The sequence below is a fragment of the Leptidea sinapis genome, chromosome 12 (assembly GCF_905404315.1).
Source record: "Leptidea sinapis chromosome 12, ilLepSina1.1, whole genome shotgun sequence".
Taxonomy (NCBI): Eukaryota; Metazoa; Arthropoda; class Insecta; order Lepidoptera; family Pieridae; genus Leptidea; species Leptidea sinapis.
Genome location: NC_066276.1, coordinates 7,183,275 through 7,199,667, shown reverse-complemented (window position 1 = coordinate 7,199,667; position 16,393 = coordinate 7,183,275). Strand labels below are relative to the sequence as shown.

The 16,393-nt window shown below is 36.6% G+C and overlaps 1 protein-coding gene across 1 annotated transcript in view; it reads right to left on the bottom strand.

Annotated features, from left to right (window-relative positions):
- Positions 1-16,393, bottom strand: part of LOC126967196 (all trans-polyprenyl-diphosphate synthase PDSS1) — an 82,463-nt gene that overhangs the window by 46,284 nt on the left and 19,786 nt on the right. Inside the window, exon 2 of the mRNA XM_050811677.1 lies at positions 11,338-11,529. Coding sequence (XP_050667634.1) covers positions 11,338-11,529 — 192 coding nt within the window. The remainder of the gene's footprint in view (positions 1-11,337; positions 11,530-16,393) is intronic.

Here is a 16,393-nt window from a genome sequence, read left to right as displayed (position 1 = left end):
TCTTATTAACAATTCACAGTAATAATGGCTTTTAAATTTGACAATATTCACCGGTGTTTTGGCCGCGAATACATTGTTATAAAACTTTTTGCACATCCGTTACTGTAATTAACAGTCATTGTTATTTAAAACAAGCTTAAGATTGCTTTTGTGTCCAAATTTAAGAGAATTGCAAGTGTAATCATATGCAGTGGTGGGAATTAGATTAAGGTTAAAAGTAAACGTAAAAGTTTAGCTGAGAGTAAGTTATCACGAACATATTTAGATACTAGCTGATCCTACAGACGTTGTTCTGTTCATAATAAAAAAAAAGCTCTTGCGGGTGGAATTTCGTAAAATCCGAAACTGACCTCTACTCTGCGAAAGGAATATTCCTGCCAAATTTCAAGTCTCTACGCCTTATGGTTTCAGAGATATCGTGATAAGTGACTTTATACGTGGAAATCTCTTATATTATATATATAGATAGATTTTTTATGCGACAGGAGGACATGCCCTATTCGTTAGGCTGACATCTGGCTTACCAGATGTCAGCCTAACGAAACTCTCTAAGAAAAAAGCAATTCGCTCGATTGTATGAAACGTGCAGTCATTGAAAGATTACCAGTGGGAGGCTCCTTTGCACAGGATGCCGGCGGCAGATTATGGGTACCACAACGGCGCGTGTAAGCATTACTGTGTTTCGGTCTGACGGACGCCGTAGCTAGTGAAATTACTGGGAAAATGAGACTTAACATCTTTTGTCATAAGCTGACGAGCGTAGTTGTAGTGCCGCTCAGAATTTTTGGGGTTTTTCAAGAATCCTGAGCGGCTCTGCATTGTAATGGGCAGGGCGTATCAATTACCATCACCTGTCCGTCCCTTCTTTTCGTTTCTTATTAAAAAAAAAAGATTTACATATGACGGCTATAATCTTGTAAAAAACTAAGCAAGTTATAAGCAACTAACTGTTCGCTTACAAACTTAGCCGGATTATACTTCGTTGTCAATCGCCATACTGTAATTACTACTATTTCAAACTTATGTCAAATCACGACACGTTTCATACTAAACTAAATTTCAATTTTTACTTAGGCAGTCCCTCCTCTTATTACGTAGTAATTAACATTCACTTTGCCAGATGTATATGAGGTATCCGTACCTCTATGCGCGGCTGAAAATGAAAAATTTTATTCAACAAAATAAACTTAGTATACAGGGGTTTTCGGGGGCGATAAAACGATCTAGCTAGGTTTCAATTTCAAAAATGTAGTTTTATCCGTGTTTTAATTAAAAACAGCTACACTAACATTAGAATACAAAGGTTAATTTCGCCACTATATACAAGACTATAATAGCTCAGATGGGACATTGGGTGATCCGGAAAGCAGAAGACCCCGATTCGAATCCAGATGTGGGAGGCTCCTTTGCACAGGATGCCGGCTAGATTATGGGTACCACAACGGCGCCTATTTCTGCCGTGAAGCAGTAATGTGTAAGCATTACTGTGTTTCGGTCTGAAGGGCGCCGTAGCTTAACATATTATGAGACTTAACATCTTATGCCTCAGGGTGAAGAGCGCAATTGTAGTGCCGCTCAGTTTTTGGGTTTTTCAAGAATCCTGAAAGGCACTGCCTTGTAATGGGCAGGGTGTATCAATTACCATCAGTTGAACGTCCTGCTCGTCACCGTCCTATTAGTTTTATTTTGTTCAAGTTTTGTACATTCTTAAAAAACCGAGCAAGGCTCGGTCGTCGGGATATTTTTTTGCTATGTGGTCTACTGACAGGTCTTATATACGTATTATAACAACAACTATCGCGATCGTTTTTTTTACCGTTTTAGTACTAAACAACGCAATAATTTAAGTAAACATTAAGTTTGACAATTTATTGAAATAGACGTTTTAGTTATCTTGAGTGTAATTTCCACTTATATTTGTCTTCAATCAATTCGACACGTATTTCGCCTCTACACGAAGCATCCTCAGGAGATGTCGACTCGCCAACCAGCACGAGTCTCGTCGAATTTTTTTTTTATGGAATAGGAGGACAAACGAGCGTACGGGTCACCTGGTTTTATGTGATCACCGCTACCCATATTCTCTTGCAACACCAGAGGAATCACACGAGCGTTGCCGGCCTTTAAGGAAGGTGTACGCGCTTTTTTTTGAAGATACCCATGTTGTATCGTCCCGGAAACACCGGACGATACGAAAATGTTATAAAGGTCTACTTTGGTGTTATAAAAAAATGTGATAGCCAAATAATGATGACTCACGCTTTTGAAGGCAAGATTAAATGCCCCGTAGCTAATCCAAAATAATAGTATATCAGGTGCTCGTGAATGGCCATAGACACGAGCAATTATGTGATATTATTACCTGAAATAGCCCTGGCTCAATAATTACGCCTTTCAAATACCAAGGACGAGTAAATGTTATGAGATATTTTCACAGGAGTCAATGATGAAGCGCACATCAACAGCCAATCACAGTTTATCACAATTTTATATGATGGTGATAATATTTTGTAATTTTTATTATATCATACATTTTAATGTCTTAATATATATAAATTATGTGTCACGTTGTTTGTCCGCGATGGATTCATAAACTAATGAACGGATTCAAATGGGGATTACTTCATGGAGTGCAGTTTAGTGCGATTTGAGAGATAGGAGAGTGAGATGGATACTCCCCGGATTCCGAAGAACTGTTTAACCTGATTTACCTTCGTCTTTTCCACAGAGCGGTTTTCAAGGCACTTTCTTACACGTACTACAAAGCTGTGGAATGAGCTTCCTTGTGCGGTGTTTCTCTGACGATACGACATGGGTGCCTTCAAAAAAAAGCGCTTAGTTCGATTCCTCTAGTGTTGCAAGAGAATGTGGTCGGCGGTGATCACTTAACACCTGGTGACCCGCACGCAGTACGCTCGTTTGTCCTCATTTTCCATAAAAAAAAACTTACTAATTCTCAAGTAATATTTATATATAATATAAGGACAAGTCAGTCAATGCCGAGTATTACGACATTAGTTGATATATCGGCCACGCAATATTTTCATTAGCATCCGTCGCTAGAAGTTAGAACGGATGGCAAACACTTGAAAATTATTGAGAAGGTTATGAACGTGTGTTCTTGAAATGAATAATGTACTGTACGATTTAAACGCAACGTTTTTATTATTCATAATATTAAGAAAGCCTATATTATAAATTAAATCGTAAGCTTTGTTATGGGTCAATAAAAATTTTAGGATTTTTTAAGAATCCTGAGCGGCACTGCATTGTAATGGGCAAGGCGTATCAATTAACCTAAAAAAATAAAAATAAAAAACAAATTTTTATTGCCGTGCCGCTCAGGATTCTTAAAAAATACAAACATTCTGAGCGGCACTACAATTGCGCTCATCACCTTGAGACATAATTAAGATGTTAGGCCATTGGCATTTGCCCAGGAATTTCACTAGCTACGGCGCCCTTCATACCGAAACCCAATAACGATTACATATTACTGTTTCACGAAAGAAAAAGGCGCCGTTGTGGTACCCATAATCTAGCCGGCATCCTGTGCAATAGAGCCACTGGTAAATCCTAATAAATTAACAATCACTTCACTCTAAACTACAGTAAGAATTATCAACTTACTTCATGCTTAGAAAATTTCTTGAATTAGGCGTTACTTTGCGGAAATCCATAATCATCCAAATGTTTTGAGTTTTATTTATTAAGAATTAGAACACTAAAGAAAACTCAAAACATTTGGATTTGTTTGAAGCTCTTTCACGCATAAACCACTGGTCGTATCGACATGAAACTACCACTAATCTATGCGAAATTTATCCTAGATGGTTCATGGCTACTTATTTTTCGAATTCCAACGTTCGTTCCTTTTAAAATTCGCCCAGCGAAGCGGGCGGGAACGGCTAGTCATTAATATAAAAATTACACATTTACAGCAAATGAATCAGACCAAATACCATTATTACCCAATTAAAGATAAGATAAACGCAAAGGGGAATAACACGATAAAATCGCCGGCATATTGAAGAAAGTTGTGCGTCACGCCTAGTAACTCCAAAAGAAGGTCAGTGTTCGGCTGCACCGTATCCGAGATGTTCCGCTCGACATCATCAGAGATTTGTACTGAAACGTTACCATTTTTCAAGGTCGGTCACTGTCTCGTTTGATTGCAAAGACAAATTCATTTCCTTAGATGTAATTCCAGAAATACGTTCCAAACCACAATCATGTCGAAATTGAGTTAAGAACACAAAACTAGTCACGTGATTCATACTAACGGACTGACAAAATATGACAGCCTTACTGTCACTCTTTAACGGCCGTTCCCAATATACTATCTACAGATAGAGATAAATGACTATCTTCTACTGTCAGTAATTGGCTGTCAATAATCTAAAGCTGTCCCAATATACGCGATAAGTCATTCTTATCGCCTTATTTGCACGTGAATTGCAATTTCCATACAAAACTTCTATCGTTGGTAAGCTATACGTCGTCCCATTGACAGACAGCGTGTACGGATTGGGTGAGTTACCGTCGATATGTTTATCGGGACAGAAAAGTCAACGATAGTTACGATTTTTATCTCAAGTAAGAGATAAACTGAATATTGGGAACGGCCGTAAGTGACATCATGATTTAGAAGTCCAACCCACATGTATGGAATACACTAATATTTTTAAACTTTAATGTGATGTTTGTGGCTTGGAACGTTTTTCTGATACATCTATACAGAGCAAATAATACCATCTTATACTACAAGTATACTTGAAAAAAGTATGAAAACTGTACATTTATATAAAATGGCGGTCCATATTTTGAATTGAGTTAAACGTGTCATGTTGGGTTTCGCATAAAAAGGCTTCATTGGCACAAGCTTAAACAGTGTTTTAAATATTTTTATTATGAATACTTTTCGATTTATGACGAAAAATTAAAACAAAACCTTATGCCTTCTTAATAAAGTAGGGTACCTAATAACATCCGGGACCCTCGGGTAGCGAGTCCGTTTCGAACATGTCGGGTTTTATTTAAGAGAAGAATAACTATTACTAGCGGCCAGTTCTTTGCACAGGTTGCCGGCTAGATATGCAAGTACAGGACTTAGATAATTTATACGCCTAGATAGTCTCTTGCTGTTAGACAATCGATAAAACAGGCCAGGTTTACTGCTTTAGTGTGCGTGACAAGCTACGCCTTACACTCGCGATTTGTATGACACTTTGTGTTACTGTGCGTTAAATGCTCAAAGTAGAGGTTAACTTTCAACCTCATTTTTTTTGACGTTTTCACAGCTGTCACAATCTATCTAGACATATAAATGATCTAAGTTCAATTCATTAATATCCGGACAACCGAACCTTTGCTCGGATTTTTAAGAATGTACAAAACTTGAACAAAAAAAAATAATAGAACAACTGTATTCGAAAAATCTCCAAAACGAATGTATTATGAAATTCAAAAAATTTTTTAACAAACGTTTGTGTGGTAAAGGTTATTATAGTATAACATAAGTGACTTTGTTAATAATAATTTATACTAGAGTTTGGGAATGAAGCGACCGCCCTCAGGCTATATATTTAAAAATAAATTTAACTATACGATATAACATATTAACGATAGGCATACCATTTCGAATTGGTGGTAGTTATTGTGATTTTAAAATCTATTTTGAATAAAAATATTTGAACTTATGTCGTATTTATATTCATTCACTCAGTTATTTATTTTAAAATAAAAAAATAAGAAAATTTTGCTACTATATGAGAATCGAAGGCAAAAAAAAATTTTCCTTAAAGGCCGGCAATGCTCCTGTGTTTCCTCTGGTGTTGCAAGAGAATGTGGGCGGCGGTGATCACTTATGACCAGGTGACCCGTACGCTCGTTTGTCCTTCTTTTCCATAAAGAAAATTAAATTAATGATTTCTACACCAGCCGGCTCAGAAAATTACTACATCCATTATCTGGCATGTCCCTGTTAGAAATTGTATTATTTGTAAACTAAACGAAGAAAAACTTGTTTCGTCTTTTAAGACAAAGTGACATTGATAACACTGTCATGTGTCACTTATGAAATTTTTTATTTTGATAAGTTACTCTATGCCACTGGCTGTCACTCTCTCTGCTCCGTTCGTTGATTCGTTCTGTAACTGTGTTGGTACTTCTCTATATTAAATCCTAAATAACTAAATCCATCGTTTTGTTTTTCGCCATATTCCCATCAGTCCCTAATCTGCTAACAAATAAATATTATTTCCTTCACTAACAAAATACTTGTACAAAAAAACTTTCACGCGATGATACATTTATCTGTACGTAACGAATTACTTCTCAAGTTTTTTGTAACAGTGACTTTTCTGTATCCTGTTAACATTTGAGTCAAGGATTTAAATGCAACAGTCGAGACTGTATTTTGTAACAAATAATAATACTTACAAAACGACAATTTAACGCAAACCACCCGTGTTTCCACACAATATCAATTGTGCATCAAGCGATGGCACTGACGAACACGTTGAGATAATGTTTTACAATACTTTGTTGCACCAGAACATCTATTAATAGAATAGAATTTTGACGAAAAAAAATACGGGTTGCAGGGAGTGTCGGCAGAACTGAAAACTTGAACATTAACGTTGTGCATTTTTGAATATTTTGGAATTCTGAATAATTTCGCACGAATTGCTTTATTTGCCAGTATAAAATAACTTGCATTTATGTGGTTTGATAGAATATCAACATACATAAAAAATAAAAAAAATTGAAATATTATTTAACATTAAAAAGTTTATTTTTCAGAAAAATCAACTTTCATTCATAATTTAAACGGTTGTCTTACGAATTTTCGATCAGGTGACGTGTCCTGACACGAGTTTAACTTTTTATACCCGAAAAGTGGTCAAAGAAGTTTTCACTTCAAAAATATATTACTAGACATGTTTTAAAAAATATATGACGAGACGAACAGCACATTAACCTGATAGTAGAAGAGACAACCTGCTCAAAGGCAGTGCGTTGGAAGATTTTTTTTTATGATAATAAGGGACGAGACGAACAGGACGTTCAGCTGATGGTAATTGATACGCCATGCCCATTACAATGCAGTGCCGCTCAGGATTCTCAAAAAACCCAAAAGTTCTAAGCGGCACTACAATTGCGCTCGTCACCTTGAGACATAAGATGTTAAGCCTCATTTGCCCAGTAATTTCACTAGCTACGGCGCCCTTCAGACCGAAACACAGTAATGCTTACAGATCAATCATGAAGGCTTGATAAAGGCGATTAAGGGCTCCTTCATAGGTTTTCAATTTTCAAAATTGGTATTCAATTTTATAATAAAATACCAGACAGTATACTAGGACTCAAAGCTTTTTTGACAAGGAAGGCTTAATATAGTACACACCATAATCACTTACGAGAGTTTATAAGAAAACTATGTCGGTTTGGCCGCTCTTAATGAACACTGTTTAATTAACAAAACAGCGCAAATTTAGCGTCGCTATTTTCTAAACAAACAGGCATTTAGAAAATCTCCAACCAGCTTAGCAAGCTTTGCGTTAGACCTAGTTTTATACAAGTTTTCCATACAGGAAAGTAGGCAAACAACAACCACTTTACTATTACACCTAAGACTATAGAAGTGCTTCAAACTTTTTATATTACCGCAAGCAACACTAGCACGAGTATTTCGATAATTAAAATAGATATTCATACCTATAATAATTATATTATTAGTAATAATTGATTGTTAATTAAATATTTAAAAAATTTGACCTTTCAACTTTATGTGTAAAACATAAAAGTAATTACTTAATGATGCCAGCCAAAATTAATAAGCTCATGATTATTTGCATGCTACGAAACTACATGTGTAGCAGACGTGTAGCAAACCTGCGTAGATTCGTTCACATACCAATGTATGTCTTCAATTCGTCCGTCGATATAGGCTCACCCACACACGTAGCGATAATATACAGCGCTACATATTATAGCATGGCATATTGTCATATATTTTCTCATTCAATATTCGAATGAGCACAGGCGAAGCGTTAATATATGGCTCTGTGACGTCAGTAATAGAGACACGACTTACGATACAATATGAAGTCACAAGTAATTAGTGCAGTTATACAGCGGTATATATCACAGCATGGCCACGGTAGTATAGCTACCGGATAAGGTTGCTTCGTCGTAATCATCATCATTTCAGCCGGAAGACGTAGAATGCTGGACAAAAGCCTCCCCCAAAGAACGCTATGACGATAGGTCCTGCGCTGCCCACATCCAACGTGTTCCGCCGTTCTTGACCAGATCGTCAGTCCATCTTGCCTACCAACACTACGTCTTGCGGTACGTGGTCGCCATTCGAAGACTTTACTGACCCAACCCCCATCTGTCCGTCAAGCTATGTGCCCTGGCCACTGCCACTTTAGTTTTGCAACCACTGGGCTGTGTCGGTGACTTTGGTTCTCCTACGGTTCTCCTCATTTCTGAGTTGATCTCGCAGGGAAACTCCGAGTATGTATATGGTCGCTTACAATGCAATAATATAAAAGGCATTATATTATAGCTTGTGATGGGCTTGATACAATTGTGCCATTTAAATCGTTCAAAAGTTCGCCTTATTAAAATGCAAGCGTAACAAGTATTATAGAAATCGCAGTAGGACCCGTGTCTATTGCCAGTGAGCACATCATTGATTGTCAGTTGACCCGTATGCTCATATGACCACCAAAAAAAATCCAGTTTCTAATAAAATAATGTTAGCCTTGACTGCGTTTCGCGCGGTATTTGAAATCTCAGAACCTTTCAAACAGCATACCACAAGATTCATATGATTGAGAGCGTAAGCCAAATAAAGTGCAATTTGTCGAGATGCATTTTAATAGCTACAAAATTATACGTAGATTCCAATCACCTCGCACGTAAATTGCGCAATCCCCGCCCGCTTGCGTGCTCAACGGTCGCTCGTCGCGGCTTTGACACAATTAGCTTATGACAACTACCACAGCCTGACCTATCCTCTGCATTCGAGTGCTTGACTATCTTATATATAAAATTCTCGTGTCCTGGTGTTTGTTACCAAACTCCTCCGAAACGGCTAAAAGTTTGTGTGTATATTGGGTAGGTCTGAGAATCGGACAACATCTATTTTTCATCCCCCTAAATGTTAAGAGTAGTTTTTAGATAAATAATTTATTTTTTATTTTTGTATGATACCACATTAAAAATGCATACAACTTCAAATTTTCAACCATCTACGATCAACACAGTTTTGAATAGCGATTTTTATATTATTCTGTTCTGTTCCAGCAATAGGGTTGCAAGATGGCAATCGAATATGATAATTATTGCAATACGATATTATTTGGTAGGTCTGAGAATCGGTCGTCATCTATTTTTTAAACCCCAAAATTTTTAATTAAGTATTGAATTTTTTACTTTATGTGGCAATACAACGTTTGCTGGGTCAGCTAGTAATATATAAAATTCTCGTGTCCCGGTGTTTGTCACCAAACTCCTCCGAAACGGCTAAAAATTTGTGTGTATATCGGGTAGGTCTGAGAATCGGCCAACATCTATTTTTCATACCCCTAAATGATAAGAAAACCCTTATTTTTTTTGTGTATTGACAATTTTTGCCTTTTATTTTATTATGATTCAGCATTAAAAAATACATACACTTCAATTTTTCAACCGTCTACAATCAACACCTATTTTTGTATCGCGATTTCAATATTATTCTATTCCATCCACAGATATGCAATAGAGTTGCAAGATGGCAATCGAATATAACGATTATTGTAGTACGATAAATTTTATGCACGATATATTATTTGAGAGGTCTAAGAATCGGTCGTCATCTATTTTTTAAACCCCAAAATTTTTAATTAAGTATTGAATTTTTTACTTTATGTGGCAATACAACGTTTGCTGGGTCAGCTAGTTTATTTATATTAATCTGTATTACTCTTTGTTCGAAACTCTTGCACACGAGTAACTCTACAATTACTCTATTGATTCGTAAGATGTTGTGCCAAGGCTGATGATTCGACACACACAGATTTAATGCTTGCGTTTGTAATCAACAGGTAATTATTCAATTATTATAATGTTGCAGTGCCATTGACAATAAAATTTAATAGTTTCATTTTATTACACAAACATTAATAAGCGGGAGACAATTCTTCGTACGAGACAATTCTATATGCGATTGTACTTGCTATTATAGTTTGATACCATTCCTTACAGAAATACGCTATAAAAAGTAGTTACAATCATTGAGCCTGTTCTGTCTTTTTTTGTTATGGAAAAGGAGGACAAACGAGCGTACGGGTCACCTTGCAACACCAGAGGAGTCACAGGAGCGTTGCCGGCCTTTAAGCCCATGTCGTATAGTCCCGGAAACACCACACAAGGAAGTTCATTCCACAGTTTTGTAGTGCTTGGAAGATAGGTCCTTGAAAATCCTGTCTGACATTTCTATATAAATTTTGCCAAATTTGATTTAAAAAAAAATATTTTTAGTTTGATTTTAATATGTGCTTTAAAAGGCTTAGGGATATAAAATACAAATGACTTCTTGACTCAACGCGTTTCAGCAAAAATCGTATACAATATTGAACTAACCACGTAATTTTTAACCTTCGACCAAATAACCCATAGACGCCCAATAAAAGGCAAACGCTTTCGTTCACCACATAAGGAAACACGGATCTTTTATAAATCTAGAGTAGCAGCCAGCGATATGTTGTGATCAATATCTGACCAATGAGCATTCTGTGCCCCGTACCCTCTCACCACCGTTGGTTAACTGAACTGAACAACAATAAAGAACAGACACTATTCTGTACACTAATAGTACCTATTATTTATTGGACAAGCAAGCCACAACCTGAGTGTTGAACAAGTCATACAAGATTTATCAACGATATGTCAATCAAACTGTTAGCTCAGTTGGAAAGAGCGCTCGCACGGAACGCGAGAGGTCGTGGGTTCGAGTACCGCGTCGTTTATATAAAAAAAAATCAGTTTTATTTGTGTAATTAATCCCAGAAGTGAGGGTTATCAGTTTAAAACATAACAAATCGTTAACAAAACTAAGACCATATTTTAGTATGTTGCTACTAAGGATCTAAGGTTATGACTTTATGAATAACGGCTTATTATAATGTAACCAGTTGGTTACCCGCAGCTTCATACGCATTGATATAATATTAATAAATGATCCAAGTTAACCCAGCTAATATGTGTGTGTAACAAATGTTCAATGGTCTCTGAACTAAATAGTAGTGAGGGCCACCCACGGATTGTCAGATAAGGAAGCCTTACCGATCGTATGTCTTCGTATATTCCGTGAAGGTCGTCTTCGAGCAGGCGGTAGGGGTCGACGATCTGCGCGCCGTAGTCCGGCAGCGAGCCGGTGCTGGTGCTCTGCATGCTGGACGCCAGGCGGCGCATGGTGCCCGCCGACATGGTGCCTGCGCCCGACGACCCGCACGCCGGCCCGCACGTCGTCACACGCTGCAACAGAACATGACGTCATTACTGTGAGGAAGCGACAATCATTTTACCAGTGAGAGGCTTTTTTGCACAGGATTCCGGCTAGATTATGGATACCACAGCGTCACCAATTTCTTCCATGAAGCAGTAATTTGTAAGCATAATTGTATTTCGATCTTTACGGCACCGTAGATAGTGAAATTACTGGGCAAATGAGACAGTGATATTTTAGTGCCGCTCAGAATTTTTGTTGGTTTGTTTTCAAGAATCCTGAGGGGCACTGCATTGTAATGGGCGTGGCGTATCAATTACCATCTGCTGAAGATCCTAAAAAAAACGATTATAATAATAATAATAATGACAAACTTTTACACAAATTTTCTTGCCCCAAACTAGGCATAGACTGGGTACAATATAACGACATATTTATTTCAATATAGTTACTTAAGCATAAATAAATACTTAAAAACATCCATGATCGGAAACAAATATTCATATTCATCATATAAATGTTTGCACCTACCGGGTTTCGAACCCAGGACCAGAAGCACTGGGCTATAGGGGTCGTCGTGCTACGAGAGAGAGACTACTTTAACACTATTGAACAAGCAATTCTAGTGAATTATATGGCGTATTTTATAGAAACTATACACAGTTAGTCATCAAATATTAATAAAAATTGACATAGACTTTATAGAGAAACATGATATTACATCAAATATTCGCAAATAAAATCAGAGCATTAAAAACATAATATACCGTAAGTAAGCCGTTCAAAATCAGCAGTGCCCCAGGGCATTAGATTTTTCAGATACCACTCACCAAGTTCTGAGCCTTATTTTATTTACAATACGGTTCATTTTGCATGGTCTTATATCTTGTTTCAATAGCTTTCAGATACATTCACTCAAATCATCCTAATTATAAGCAATCTATTAATACTCGTAAAATAATACGAATTGACAGAACGCTGAGTGCGCGCCAAAATCACAACGAATTGAGCAATACCGCGCTCGATCAGTTTCCTGGAAAGGAAAGGTTAAATAGAAATACTCCGAGATGTGTCACTCTACAGTTTACCTACACTCACTTGAAAATCGTCGAACAGAGCGAGATATGACATTTTACTACAAAATTCTACAATTTTATACACTCCATTTTTGTTCAGTAATATTTACTTCAGATGACCTGAGGTAGGCACTAGAACTAAGTCATTGTTTTATGCTCCACCAACAAGTACTAAATATGTTCAAAATACTTTTATATATCGGGCTTGTAATAAGTATAATACTAAAATTTAATAATATTGATTTACATACTTGTTCGATCAAACAGTTTGAGAAAGATATTAGAGAATACATACTTGTATAAATAATTTAAGTTAGCTATAATCCGTTTGTTTTTTTTCTTCTAAAGTAAATTTTTTATATTGTTTATCCTCTTTTTTGACTGCTCACATGATATGTATATTACACGGACGAGTAAAAAAAGAACGGCTCCGCGCCGTGATATTAGCAAGTGAAGCACCTTTATGCTAGTGTGTGTGCAGTTACGGGAGATACCATTTAATTTTTTTTCCCATAAACAATCATATATTGCCACAAATACTTTTATAGTACCGTATTACACATTTTTACAACCCACGACGGCATTTTTAAAATATTTTATTGCGACGCAAACTGAACTGTCAGACGATGGCAAATCTCAGAATGGCGGCCGATCGACTTGTATTAATTAGTGTGAGCGTGTGCATGGGTCCATCTTTTTTTACTCGTCCGTGGTATATTAGTGGAAACTTTATTGGTGTGTGTACAATTTTATATGTATTTTTGTAAATGTTTTTAAATACTGTTTGTTTCCCAAAAATAAATAAATAAATAAATGTGAAGTTAGGTGAGAAGGTGTTAAAAGACTGTTTGTTTCATCATTGGAATTCGTTGAGAGGCGAGTCTGTATTGATGAAATTTACGGAAGTTGCTCACGACACACAAAACTTAAACAGCAATAATGGTCCAACTGATTGGGTCACTATAGACGATTTAAAATCTATGATTCAAGGTTAATTTACGGTCGCATGAATCGCAATAGAATTTCTAAAATTACATAACTCTATAAACCACAAATTAAAACGACACAAATACTACGATATAAATGTATTTTAATCAGTGTTTCATATTGAGAAGTGATTGTACCTACTATGACAACAATTGATGCACTTTTTTAGTCGTTGGAAAGCAATATCTCTCTGTAATGAGTTTAACTGTATTATAACAATAGTTTTCTTTTAGTTGGTACTTTATGCGGTCTTAAGTGTCAGACAATCATATCTCATAGGTAAATATTCCAGAAGACCTCTCAATAATCCGTAATCAGTGTATTTTGTCCCTTTTATACACAGTTTTCTGTGTTATCACTGTGTGCATAACATAATGAAGACTAGACGAATTGAGCTGAGCCCGAATATTTTCCCGGATTCCCGGCAACGCTCCTGTGATTTATGGTTCATTCATTAAATGGTAAAAACCTTTGATTAACGATTGGTCTCATACATCGCCACAATAGCTTTTTTATTACGGCAACTTTTAGATGCTTGTGTGCGTGGCATCTTGACAATAAATGGCATCTTTCAAATTTTGTAACATACGCTTCGTGTTATTTTACATTGATATTAATAAAATACAAAATACTGTTGATATGTGAGCACAGTGTCTTTATTACTTGTAGTATTCTTTTTATTAAGTTTTACTACGCAATCTATTTTAGTTTCAATTATTAGCAAAGTTAAACAGAACATACAAGACAGGCTCGAGCACGCCTACTTGGGCGTAATATTAGTTGCCACATTTTGAGACTACACATGCGGTATCGGTAGTTGGAGCGCAGCGGAGACCAATCCTTACCCCCTAATTCATAATGGTCCGCTAACTTTAAACAGCCGCTTAGGAGTGCTTTTTCTCATTCTGACTTATGTCAATAGAAGAAGACAGAGTGAGAATTAGCAATGCTTTAAGTTAGCAGACTATTATGAATAAGGGGCTTAGTCTAAGGGTAAAATATTAAATTTGACATTAAGTAGAAGTGTCATTTGCAAGTGCAATCCATTTCGGTCCATGTCTGTCAATTGTCAATCATTAATTATGATGTAATGCACGGAGGTTTACACGCGCCATGAGAATGAAAGAATATAAGCTCGAACACAGCTTAAATAAGTACGTATATGTTTCCTGCATAACGTAAACGTGTTGAGATACCAAATTTAAAAGAATTTTACGTAAACGAGTAAGCGTTTCATCTGAATTTAATTAATTAATTAGGCGACCAAGATCTGCTTGGTATTTATAATTTTGTTGCTGCTTAAGAAAGGTTTACGCAAAACAGAAATAAAACTTCTTGCAAAATAAGAAAGAGATAGCTGGACTACAACGAGCATGAAACTCGATAAAACGTTCCTCTGAGATCAGACAGGGCTAGTTCGCTATTTTTTTATTAAAATATATACAGGCGTCTCCAGGTTACTAGAATGTACTATGAAACAAGGAACTATTAATAAGATTTGCTTGTTTCTGCTGCAGCTTAGACACTGCTTATAACTATTATTGTTATCGGTACTTGGTGGAGAAGACAAGGTTCCAGTGGGGGGTTGAAAAGTAGGTGACGCGTCACGCAGTAGACTTTTACCAGTGGAAGTTCCTTTGCACACGATGCCGGCTAGATCATGGATACTACAACGCCGTCTATTTCTGCCGTGAAGCAATAATGTATGTATGTAATGTAACATTATTGTGTTTCGGTGTACTACTGGGCAAAGGAGACTTAACAGCTTATGTCTCAAAGTGACGAGCGCAATTGTAGTGCCGCTCAGAATTTTTTAATTAAATGATTTATTATAATTATTAATTTCTTAAACAATATACTTTGTACAATTGTTGTAGAAAGTGATGTGTAATAAAAGAAGAGGTAGCGATAATTATTAATAAATGTTGAGGCACAAATTTATAGCAAAAATGTGGAAAGTTTTAGAAAAGATCAATCTAGACGTACATTCCACGAGCAGAACGCGAATGTACTCAAACGGGGTCACGTCAAGTAGCGAGAATAAGAGAGATTGTCCTTAAGACAGGGAAGTATCTTTCACGAGAAATCGTGATGAGACGTAATTAATTGATATGCCCTGCCTTACAAAGGGTGTCAGTGCCTCTCAGGAGACTGAATTGAACACAAAATACTACGCGGCAGTGCAATTGCAGTCGTCATTTTGAGACATAAGGTGTTAAGTGATTTGAATAGTCTCGGCTTCCTTCAAACCGAAATACAGCAAAGTTTGCACTTTACTGCTTCCCGACAAAATTATTTAATATAATATATAAAATTCTCGTGTCGCAGTGTTTGTAGTTAAACTCCTTCGAAACGGCTTGACCGAGTCTGAGAATCGGACAACATTTATTTTTCATCCCCCTAAATGTTAAGAGTGGTCCACGCCAATTTTTTTTTAATTTTTTTGACATTTTTTTTTAAATTGTGTGATTATGAGTCCGCATTAAAAAATACATACAACTTCAAATTTTCACCCATCTACGATCAACAGTTACTTTTGTATCGCGATTATAATATCGGCAATACAACGTTTGCTGGGTCAGCTAGTACAATATAATAATAAGTTTCAGACGCTACGCTTTGGCACTAGATTGTCCGCTCTCAGCTATTAAAAGATCTTGGGGTAATTTGGCCACATTGTACGACACCTTCCCAGTAACTTAGTAGTCATAAGCAAGGTGGACCAGATCAAGACATTCACTGGTCTACCACTTAGGACCGCAATAAGAAACGCCGAGGACCAAAAGGTGTAGAAGGCTTTAGTGACCAGAAATTCAGAAATGAAGAATGC